A 12,663-nucleotide genomic window follows, 5' to 3' on the forward strand; every position below is an offset into this window, starting at 1 on the left:
AAAGAAAAGGAAATCAAGCACCTGAGGGAGGACAAAAAGCAATGGGTGGAAACTAATCAAGGAGAGAAGCAACTTAGAACTAAGAAGAAATTTCCTGACAGTTCAAACGATTAATCAGTGGAACAACTTGCCTCCAGAAGTTGTGAATGCTCCAACACTAGAAGTTTTTAAGAAGTTGTTGGATAACCATTTGTCTAAAATGTTATAAGGTTTCCTGCCTAAGCAGGGGTTGGCTTAGAAGACCTCCAAGGTCCCTTCCAACTCTGTTATTCTATTCTATTCTATTCTATTCTATTCTATTCTATTCTATTCTATTCTATTCTATTCTATTCTATTCTATTCTATTCTATTCTATTCTATTATTAAGATGGCATGGCTAGCTTTTAAAAGCTGATTAATACTGAAGAAAGTCTGTCTCTTTCTCTGGATGAGCCACAGCTTCTGCACCCAGAGCTGGCTCACTCATAAGAGCCTCTGCACAATTTACATATTCCGTGTCAATTTCACTGTTCCTGGAATGAGGAACACTTTGCTGGTTATCATTCATGCCCTTGATATGTGACTCAGTCTACATGAGGCTGTCCCAAAAGATCTGGAAGTGGTAGCTGATTCAAGTGCATTATGGAAAGGATTTGTGGCATTGTGGCATGCCTAGGTTTGCTTATGTGATATCGCTACACTGGGAGCTGCAGATTGTTTGTTGTTAGCTTCCAGGTTCAACCAAGGACATTATTTTTCAAGCCCTACATGGCTAAGGGTCTAGGTTGCTCCAAGATGATCTCATCCAGGTGGAATCCAGCTGTCCAGTATGACTGGAAAGAGAAACAAATGAATATTTCCATTTTTGAAAGTGTGTTGTCATCAGACTCCATGCCTGAATCTTCTGAGTGATGGCCACTCCACTTTGAAAAACGTTTCCCCAAATATAAGATGAGCGCTTTCAGTAGGACAGAAAAGTTATTTCTGTTTCCAAGAATGAAGTCACTGACTTCATCAAAATCAGTTAACTGATTTTATAATTTATTTTATTACTTTTTGTTTTGGAACTGTTTTAATCTTATTTCCCCAGATATAATTATTTTGGAAGAGCATACACAACAATATTTCAGGTTCTTTGCCTTTAGAAGTTGCATTGGAGTCAGTAAAAACTGACTTTATACTTTGAAAAAGGCCTATTTCTAAATATAACAATGATTAATTTATGTTACCCACTCTGGGTAAAAGGAAGGCATTGGTATTTGATCTCTACAGTTTCAGTTTTTGGAAGAAAATATTTATTAAGGGTAAAAAATCTCATTATATTCCTTTCAAGCCTCATTGCATATGATGGATGATAAATAATACTACTTGAACTTCTGAAACAAGCCCAGGCTGATTAGATATGCTGCAATACTACATCACATGTTAATGACTGAAATTTATCCTATAAAAATCTGACCAAAAAGAGACTTAGATATTTCCTTTAAAACTGCTGCAATAAAAATTGTCTAAATTTTTAATGTGTTCAAGAGCTAAAATATTTTTTACGGTGATAATGAACCAGAAGCATGTCCACTTAACTATGGAATTGAAACTTACAACGAAGTTTTTTAGAATCTTTATGGTCCTTTTCTTTGTCTTGTTTTTCCAATCCAGGCGAATCTGGCATTTCATCATCCAATGCTTCTTCAGACTCTACTGTCTAGTGTAATTCCACAACAAGAATTAATAAGTTGTCTTCCTACAGAATTATGTTACAAGATATGTTTTATAAAGTGTATTTCTTCAAACGTGATTTCAAAGTAGAACATCACTTTATGAAACGGAGTATATTGATGTTAAAATTGATAACAGCAATTTATAAAATGCAAAGGTCACCAATCTGAGAACAGAGATCTGAGAAAAATAATCAATGTTGCTGCCAAGAGTCAACACTGAGTTAATGATAATATAATTAACATTATCTGTCCATATAATTTAAGATTTCTTTCAGATCTTTTTTAGTTCAATCTTTATTTTCCTTGATTCCATAGGCAAAAATAAAATAAAATTATAGAAGAATAAAAGACTAATAAGCTACATAAAATAAATCCTTCCAAATTTAACAAGCTCACTGCAGCCATGCATGACTTTGTTGTTAAAGGAGCTTGCCCAACACCTTATGTCTTGTAATATCACATACCATATAACAGAAGCAAAATACAATTTTTCAGGCCTTTCATAGTATAGTAGAGGTCATTTCACTTCTTCTATATTTCAATCATTTGCATATAATGAGTACTCTGGCCCTAACTCTCATCTATCAAAAAGTTCACACCTACACAGGTCTTCAATCCTTTTCGAAGAGCTAGCAACTCTCTGCTCCTAATTCTTCGACCATCATTCAATTAATCTAGCAAAAAGCATTCCAAATAAAACCAATATAATGTAAATGCTTTGTAATATTCATTTGGATCTTAAATAAAGGTTTTTCTAAATATATATATTGCTTTTTGGTTTTAGCTAAATCATAATTGAACACCCATGACCAACCCCAATGTATGTATTTATTCAAAATGAGTATAGTCTTCATTTACCATGCATAAAAGCATCTCACCTTTTTCCTCTTTGAATGTTCAAGAGCAGAGGGTGATTCAGTTGTATTATTCTGGTTTAAAATAATGTTTTACATTAGGCTATAATTCTGGATGAAAAAATGTTTACATTAAAAGAATTTACCTGGTTACTGATAGCATATTCAAGAACTCTAAACCATTCCATAATAGATATGTCATTGTCTGATTGAATTAATAATTCAGTTCCCTGGCGTGTTTTCATCTTTAAAATAAAAGAAATCATGACATTAAAACCAGGATTTATATTTTATGTGTTCCCCAAAATACCCTGATAATCACAAAAACAACATATTTAATATATTCTGAAATGATCCCAGCTTGCTTTTCTGCCTCTATATGTTCTTCTATAATTTACAGTAATAACGGCTGATTCAGGATTTTTCTTTCCTACAAAGTGTCAGTGCTGGAAGCCAACTTTTACTTTGGATCTTCAGGGCTGTTACATTTACTGCTGTGGGAAGCTGGGAGGGGGGATTGGATGGAGTTGGAGAGATATCTAGCCATAATAACATTCTTTCACTGAGAGTCAAGGACATCCTGCCCTACACCTGGAGATGTCCTGGTCAAAGTTTACCTCGATCACATTTTTCTTGCTTGATTTCTCCTTTGAAGCCCAGTCAATAGATGCACCTTTGAGATCCACTGTGAACTCTGGTTTAGATTGATTGACCCCAAACTTCTGAAATATTAACAAAAATGCATTGAAGACATAGATGTAAGTGATATTAGAAAAGACTCTTGCACAATATATTTAAAAGACATGAAATAAATAGGATATTGGCATTTCAGGTAGACTTTGACTTATAACCGTGATTATGCCCAGAATTATGGCCACAAGTCATGCTGGTTATTAAGCAGATCACCATGTGACTGTGCCAGATTTTACCACCTTTTTTGCAGTATTTTTAAAGTAAATATTGCCATTATTAAACCAGTGCCACAGTCATTTAAGCAAGTGCAGTCAATGTTGAGGAAATCCATTGTACCGAAGTAGTTCTGAGTAGATCCTTTGTAACTTCGAACAGTCATAAATCAAGGAGTACCTGTACTTAAAATAACTTGTTTGTCAGATTTCCAATTTTAATGTGAGTGCATTGTTCTCCTCTTCCCAATTCCTCCTTTTCTTTATTTTAAGACCTATAACATGCTTGTATTGGCTAGAAGAATAGGGTTGTTGTTTTTTGCGAGTTTCACAAAAATGAGTAATCTTATTGCCACGGAAATATCTCTAGACCTTTGGATATCAAAATGCAGGAATCGAGATTTCTGGAAAGGATCTCAGTAATTGGATAGATTACTAGAGATATGATTACTGTTAAATTTAGGAGACAACGGCCATTGCCTTAAAAGAAATTTTTTTGAAATATACAAAATTGTCCAATGATACATAGAAGGAAAATGAGTTTACCTATACTAATTCTTATTAAATATACTGGAAGCGTCAGTGACACTACAATCAATGACTAATGTTTTAAATTATATCATATTTATATACTATAGTCATTTTGGATATATAATTGAAAATCAGTAAGGAAGCTGGCTGAGAAACAGGTTAAGTGGAAAACTCCTTCACACATATTTTCAAAAGAAGCTTGGTGATGCTTTCAAAAGGAAATCTTTTAGTACCAACATTAAGTCAGAACAAGCATACAGGAAACATTATCAGCTTATAATATGATATTGTTAAAATTCTTGTACTCAGATAGAAAAACTCTGTAAGGCTGCCAATTATTCAGTCCAAAACGTGAGACAAAATGCTAGACAAGGAACTTTTTTTATTTTATCTTAATCAAAATTGGAAGTTGGATACTTATCATGATTTAAGACAATCATTAGGTCACATTTGAGTTCCATTGATTTAAAGTACGCCTTGGCAATTTGAACTGAAAAATGGCTTCTCCATTAATGAGAGAATTTACATTCAATTAACTTCTAAACTGATAAAGAAACAGCCATTTCCATGACTGCAAATATTTTTAACTCATGAGAGTCACTTCTGCATTATTGCAGTTTATCCCAACTCAGTGAGTCGTATAATGTAGCTACGTATAACTGTACTACTGTGTTTCCCCGAAAATAAGACCGGGTCTTATATTAATTTTTGCTCCAAAAGATGTTTTAGGGCTTATTTTCCAGGGTTAGGTCTTATTTTTGGGAAAATACAGTACTAAAATGTGTCCAACTGGCTAACGGATCTTAACTGGGGCTTATTTTTGAGGTAGGGCTTATATTACAAGCATCCTGAAAAATCATGCTAGGTCTTATTTTCTGATTGGAACTTATTTTTAGAAAAACATGATAACAAAGGAGGAAAAGTGATTTGCAAAATGCATTCTCAGAAAATCTGACAATCTTTTTAGAACTTACCCAACCAGTTCCACTTCCTTGAGTCTTGGTAAACAGTAATGAAGAACCTTGCAATACTGCCCAAGAAGACATCCAATTCTTTCTATAAAAAAGGTAAATATTTGTACATAGTTAAGAAAGCAGTGCCAAAATTAGCCAATGGTGACTCAGCAAACAGTATTGTTGTGATTACAGGCATATCTCTTACTGACAAAGTAAACACTTGTACAAATAATAGAAATATGAAGGTTACAGAAAAATATTTATACATTTATTAGACAAACTCATCATACAAGCTCTTACAAAACATATTGGGCAAATTTATAGTACTACATTCACACATGTAACTTAGTCTATAGTCCAAAAAGATGTAAATGAAATGGTTCAGTATCTATGAATTTCACAATGAAAAAAAAATTGTGATAAGATAGTATGAAATGGAATTTAATGAAAATTAAGCTAGTATTACATTTAAGGCTTGAGACTGCAATTTAAAGTCTTCAGCTCATCATGCTTTTTATACTTTAGATTGTAAATTTTAATCAACTCCTTAATTTCCACTGGAATCAATAGGATTTGCTTTGATAAAGATGTGTTAATAATTCTGTCACACTGACCATTTCATACATTACTGTGACACTCGAACAAATCAAAACTATCACTTCATAGTCCTTGAATTCCTACAAAATATTTAACATATAGCCTGAAGTAGATTAGTAAATTTATATTTATTTTTACTCAATAATTTTTGATACCAAAAAAACTCCTAAGACTTCAAAAATCATAAACACTATGGTAGTACTTGCCGGACTTTTTTCCCATTTTCTGTAATTTTAGTTACATTTAATAATCCATACTTCTCTTGGTCCTAGAGAAGAGAAGAGAAAAAGAAATTTAATAAAGATTTCTGTTACCTTAAAGAAGAAATGAGTTATTTCATTTTACATGTACTCTCCAGAAGGGAAAAACAATGGAGATTTGAATTGCAAACAGAACTCTCTGAATTTTATCTAAATTTACAATCCCAATATAAACCTATTTAAAAGCACATTCCATAATGTTCAGTGTGGAAATAAATTCAGTAAATAAATAAATTCAGTAAAGGCTTGCCTCTGGACAGAGTAATCCTAGTTTATGCCTAGTTGTATAATCTAAAAAAATATTGCCAGAGGGAAATCCACCCCCCTTTTCAGAATTTTATGATTACTGCTAGAAATAGACCCTCTCAAATATATCATCTTTAAACTACATAATAATGGTTTTTTTCCCTCCATTAATTTCAAAAGACGATCAACTTTGTGTTTGTTTTCAATGTTCCAATTGAAAATAAAAGAAGTTCAAGGTCCAGCAGATGTGCCAGATATATATTAAAAGACGCTATGGATTTACATGATCCCCAATTTGCTAACCCTTAGTTGTGCCCTTAAAGCAATGGTTAATCTGGGTTGTCATATAATTGGCACAGATTAATTTCCAACTATTGATTTAATACACAGGCACAGATTTGAATATCTCAAACTCTTAACCTGGATTACGAGGTATATGCTGTTAAAATTCTGAGAAATTTAATAATTTATAACATATATTAACAAATGTATCCCAATATGCAGACATATGTAAAATTATATATATACAGAGAGAGAGAGGTTAACAGTCTCAAATATTTGTATTTGTACTGACTGTGGTTTGATGCCTTGGTGAGGAAGGAGAGGATCCATTCTCAGGAAATGGAATCTTTGCAGGAAAAGGGAAATCCTAGAAAAAGAAAAATGCATTTAATTATGTATATAAGGGAAATAAAACAAGGTCAATTTATGGACTTTTAAATGGATGGAATACTAAAACAGTGGGTTAAATATGAATTTAAGATTTTTGTTCTACTGATTAGCTTATTTCTATAATTTATTTTTGGAGTAGCTCAGTTTTAATTATCTACTAAAATAATCCACAAATAAATCATATTTCAAATACTAACTTGCTCCTAATGTTTTGGGAACAAGCAGGAGTTCAGAAGTATAAATTGAGAAATATAAAATTCAAGAACTAGTTTTAGAAACTATTTTACCAGGAATGTTTATAATTTGTGTTTCAGCCTAAACGACTTGCTTCCTATACAAAATAGAGTTGAATTTTTATAATTAAGTATGATTTACATGTTTTAGGGCTGTGTAATGCTTCAGATACAATCTCAAAGAGGTGCTTCAAAACACAAAGGAGCATTTGTACGCAACACCTTTAGTCAGCCATCCCTTTTCCTGGGTTGGGACTGTGGTCCTGGGAAAAGCACAACTGCTTGATAGGGTTGTAGGTAGGTCCTATGTCACACTTGCACTCCAAAGCACTTTTTAAAGATTGCACCTACTTTTATATTGGAAATGAGGTGCTGCACAGCCCTAGCATTCCAATCGTCGTAAGTTATTAGTGATCAATTAAAAATAGAACATAATTATTTACAAATAAATACCATTGCATATATACATTTGTAATTGGTCTTTCACCTAAGAAACTCAGGAAGAGGTACATAAAACTTCTCTTTAATTTTCATCTTTACTCTATGAAGTAAGTTGGGTTGGACAACAAGTAATAAATCTGAAGTCACCCAGTGAATTTCATAGTTCCTTAAGGGCCTAAATCAGTGATGGCTAACCTTTTTGCCATCGCATGCCAGGAGAAGGGGGGCGGGGGAGGGTCGCGCGCGCACGTGCCCAAGCGCATGTGTGCGCAACCCCCTCCCCCTCCCCGCTCCTGGCACATGATGGCCTGGTAGGCCCGTTTTTCTTTCTTACCTGGTTCCAGATCCTCTCTGTGTATCTGGGAACGGCGAAAACAGTCTTTCCCATTCTCTTGGAGGCCTATGGAGGCTGAAAAAGCCCATTTCCCAACTCCCGGTGGGACAGGAAGTGACATTTTTTGCTGTCCCCAACCTCCAGAACCTCTCTAGGAGTCTCTAGGAGCCTCTCTAGGAGTCTCTGGAGGCTGGGGACAGGAAAAAAGTCACTTCCTGTCCCACCGGGAGTGGGTAAATAGGCCCTTTGAGCCTCCATAGGGCCTCCAAGGAAGTGGGAAAGGCTGTTTTCGCCGTTCCCAGATACACAGAGAGGATCTGGAGCCAGGTAAGAAAAAAAAACAGGCCTTCCCCACCCCCATCCCCAGGCCCTCCAGAGGCAGGAAACAGCCTGTTTCCCTAATTCTGGTGGGCCCAGAAGGCCCGAAAATCAGCTGGCCGGTGCGCGCATGCGCCCCAGAGCTGAGCTGGCGTGCCCACTAATATGGCTCCGCGTGCCATCTGTGGCACACGTGCCATAGATTCGCCATCACGGGCCTAAATCTAGTCCACACTTAAAACTAGCAACAATCAATGTGTGATGTTCTTGCTTCCATTGATATTGCTTACTATTGTTTAATTCTTGGTATTCTTTAATTGCTTGGTATTCTTTATCTTGTCTATTGTACTCTGTTATCTTTTGCTGGTTAGGATGCATTTTAACATTTTAAACACGATTCCTCAAATACCTACTGACTTCAGAGAGATAAAGCAAAAAAGCAACCATTAGGGATCCATTTGAGAACACCATATTTCTAAACTCTGTAGACTAAGATCTTAATTCATATATATTCTCAACAACAACCTTTTAAAAAATATTTGGAGAAAGTAAATACAGCTTTTCATATTTTTTAGTTAATACTAGGTTCTATATCTGAATGTAATGCATTTCCCAAAATTAGAAAAAAAATTGAAATAAAGAGATTATATTGCATGCAGATATTAATATGGTATTAGTCTTTACGGAAATCAGTGATTATGTAGTAAGTAGAAAGCCAAACAATTATTTAAAATATACCTACCTTGTCATTTGTGTCCAACACAACACAGCTGTGCCTCCATTTTGTTAAAACTACTGGTTCCTGAAGTCTCCTGTCCAAACTTCTGCTTTTAACTATGTCTTTTTGCTGTTGTAGTGAAGCATTATACTAATGAAAATAAAACCCATATGTAAATGTAATTACATCTGATAACAAATAATATATGTACAATCTACTAGGAAGAATTTTAAGTAGTATTTTCACTAATTTCAAGCATAATATGTATATACCTGTCTTCTGAAGAATTGAAAAAAAATCTAGTATCTTGGATCTTTGTTACATTCAATAGTATTTTAATCTTTAAGAAGCCCTATAAATTAATCCAACAGTCCTGCAGGACACCTAAAATTAGTATTTTTGTCACTCGTCATACACATCAGGCCTTTGGCATCTACACCTAATTATACAAGAATGGCATTTACAATTACATCTAGCCAGTAAGAATCTAGATTAATTCAACCTATGCAATATTTTACTTATTTTGTTATTCATATCCCAAGAAACTGTTAATAGAGGGAAACAAGAGGCAAATTAAATAAAGACATCTATGCACACTGAATGGCTAGTCCCAAAAGGCAACTTTCAATCAAAATGAAGAACAACAACTTATGTTGTTTTGTATTTTATAATTGCATACTCTCCTTACATTTATAATAACAGGAAAATGTGGAATCAGAGCATAATACAGTACAAGTAGTTCTCTCAACTGCAATTGGGACTGGCAACTCTATCATTAAACAATGTAGTCATAAAGTAAAATATCATATGATCATACTAACTTACAATGTCAGTTCTGGCTGTGGTTAAACTAATTACTCATGGTAATTAAGCAAAACAACAACAACATGTGACTGCGACTTGTGACTTCTTGCCAACTTCCCCATTGACTTTGCTTATTGGAAGCCAGTTGTGAAGGTACCAAATGGTGATCACATGACTGATGACCAACCATTGTGTAGGTATGTTAATTGCCAAGAATCATGATCACATGCCTGGGGGAGGCTCCAATGGCCATAACTATAATTGTGGGGAGGCTGCAATGGCCATAACTTTGAGGGCTAGCCATAAATCTTTTTCAGTATTTGTTGTAACTTCAAACAGTCATTGAATGAGAGGTTGGTAAGCTATTGATTATTTATTTAATCAATTAAATCAAAATGAGTTCCCCCATTTTTTTTTATTTAAAAATACCTTATCGTGATACAGAACTAAAAATAGAGTTGTGATTATATTTGTTTACTTACATTTGGCAAAGTCCATTCTGAACGTGTTCCATCTGCATTGTAATAGTATGCCCGACCTTGTTCATCTACATGTTTTACCCACTTCAGAAAAAAAAGTTAATGAAATAGTGATTACTTTAAAAAGCAGAACAATGAACATCGTTCATTTTTAAATACTGCCCTTTCAGGCAGCTGAAAAAAAGCTATCATTTTTGTAACAGATATTGTAGATGTATTTGTTATTTTATTAAATTTAGAGACCACCTAATTCCATTGTGACTCTTGAGAATTCTATCAATCCAAAGTTTTCTTCCCACGTAGCCAGATGAACAAACCACATGTTTATGATGGCTTGGTATTTCTTCCACAATCTATTCATAATATAATTAACATCATGAGTTAAAATTCTACAACCTATTTTAACTTTGTTAACAATTTATAATTTGCAGATGATAAAACGTAGTTTTGCTTTGTTTTACCTAAAACATGTTTGATCAAAACACCTTGAGGTAAGGAGTTTTTAAGAAAGCATTGAAAATATAATTATTTTATATCTGGATATCTTCTGTGTCAGGCATAAAGACAGTTTTCACTGACTTCAGACAAGGCTAGAAACGATTGGAAGGGAAAACTACAGGAATTCCTAATTTAAGAAATATTCACTAAATATCTTACTTTTAACAGTCAGACAATGCCAACACAATCAAATTAAATAGTATAGTACATACAATTTTACAATGAATATACCGTATTTTTTGGACTATAAGATGCACCAGATTATAAAACACACCTTAATTTTTTGGGAGGAAAACAAGAAAAGAAGAATTCTGCCTCTGCCTACCAGCATCAGGATCAGCTGCGTCCTCACTTCCACTCAGATTTTGATAACGAATAGCACAGATCTTTTTATCCGTTTAAAATAAACCCTATCACTCTACGCGCTTTTAACTGGAGTGGGTGAGGTGGGATGAGATGGGAGATGATTTTCATGGGGACAGAAGAAGGACTTGGCACTGAAGGCTCCACTCTCCATCTCTGCTGCCTGGAACCGCCCGAAAACGTGATACTCTTTCTTTGCCTCCATACGCCCCATTTTTGGAATCAGGGAGGAAAGTGTTTGCAGGCAGCAGCACCTTGCCTTACACCCCCTGCACTGCCACCCAAAAACACTTTCCTGTCCGATTCCAAAAATGGGGCACGTGTTTTCAGGCAGCTCCAGGTGGCAGAGATCGTGGTAAGTGTTTTCGGGTGGCAGCGCCTTGCCTTATACCCCCCCACACGCAGCGCCCACTTCGCCAACCGAGTCTCGATCTCCATGCTTCCCCAGGCCGCTTCCAGAATCAGGCTCCGACCAAGGCAGTAAAGGTGCAGGGGCTTGCCGGGAAGCCCGGCACAGTGTTTACAAGATGGCAGCATCCAGGAGGACTGAAGTGCAGCGTCTCTATTGGGCCTTGCTGCGAGAAAGCCAGGCTTTCAACGCCTACATCTATAGGTAGGAAGACAGGAGTGGAATGGAGTGGAGCCTTCGATGCCAAGTCCCTCTTCTGCCCCCATAAAAATCATCCCCCACCCACTCCAGTTAAATGCGCATAGGGTGATAATGTTTGTTTTAAACAGATAAAAAGATCTGGGCTGCTTGTTATCAAAATCCAAGTGGAAGTGAGGATCCTCGCTGCCTGGAACCATCGGAAAATGTGATGTGCATCTTATACTCTGAAAAATACGGTAGTTTGTAGCAACATGCAAAGTAGAACATATTACTTTTAACAAAATAGTAATATAGCTGATTGTTTTTCAGTATTTTCTTTCCAAGGACTGCATTCACAAAGAAATACCACAGAATTATAAGAAATATAAGAAATGTATTATAATATAGACAGGGCTTTACCCTTTGTTATCATGATGGAGAACATTACAGTCCTTAAAACATTCTCAATTCTTTTGCTACATACAATTGTAGATGGCAATCTAATCTTGCTATAAAATGGGAAAAACAAAGATTCCCTTTTGGCTAAACTGATAAACCTCCTTCATTTTTATTCAAACAAACTGGAAACAACAACTAGATCAATTTTTTAAAGAAAAGTTCAAGGAGACAATAAAATTACTCTTATAAGCTCCCTGATGGCATGTGGCTGCTTGGATGAATAGAGTGAAAAACTAAACATAGCACTGTTCATTCCCACTATATTTTCTGTTCTGCAATTTTACTGGAAGAAAAGAAAAAGAAGGAACACTATCTGCCTTGTTTGAGCAAGAGGGTTCATGCACAGTTTGTTTCTGTATTTGCTCCTATTTTCTGTACCCATGCTAGGGGGAAAAGGAGAGAAAAAGGATTAAGTCAGGCCAGATAGATGGATTCAATAAAGAACCCTATTCTAAAGGGAGCACACAGGATCCCTATTCCTATGCCATATTCCCATCTTTTACAAAGATCCCACCTTATACGCAGACTTTTAAGTATCTTTGTTCTGAGCTGGGTTATATAATCACTCCTTTTACCATTTCACAGAACTTCATTCAATAGTGTTTCAAGGACATCTAAATACCCATATAGGTCAGTATTTTTCTCATCCTTGGAAACTTTAAAACATGTGGACTTCAACTCCCAGAAATCCCCAGCCAGCATAGGCGGC

General features: G+C 35.3%; 1 protein-coding gene across 6 annotated transcripts in view; it reads right to left on the bottom strand.

Annotated features, from left to right (window-relative positions):
- Positions 1-12,663, bottom strand: part of ARHGAP12 (Rho GTPase activating protein 12) — a 52,609-nt gene that overhangs the window by 11,835 nt on the left and 28,111 nt on the right. For all 6 annotated transcript variants that reach the window (XM_087892976.1, XM_087892974.1, XM_087892977.1 and 3 more), the window contains 8 exons: positions 10,049-10,129; positions 8,787-8,912; positions 6,621-6,695; positions 5,747-5,808; positions 4,962-5,043; positions 3,169-3,273; positions 2,698-2,796; positions 1,579-1,681 (listed from right to left, as the gene is read on the bottom strand). In XM_087892976.1, coding sequence (XP_087749102.1) covers positions 1,579-1,681; positions 2,698-2,796; positions 3,169-3,273; positions 4,962-5,043; positions 5,747-5,808; positions 6,621-6,695; positions 8,787-8,912; positions 10,049-10,129 — 733 coding nt within the window. The remainder of the gene's footprint in view (positions 1-1,578; positions 1,682-2,697; positions 2,797-3,168; positions 3,274-4,961; positions 5,044-5,746; positions 5,809-6,620; positions 6,696-8,786; positions 8,913-10,048; positions 10,130-12,663) is intronic.

The sequence above is a fragment of the Pantherophis guttatus genome, chromosome 4 (assembly GCF_059756535.1).
Source record: "Pantherophis guttatus breed Tessera chromosome 4, ASM5975653v1, whole genome shotgun sequence".
In the NCBI taxonomy this organism is placed as follows: domain Eukaryota; kingdom Metazoa; phylum Chordata; class Lepidosauria; order Squamata; family Colubridae; genus Pantherophis; species Pantherophis guttatus.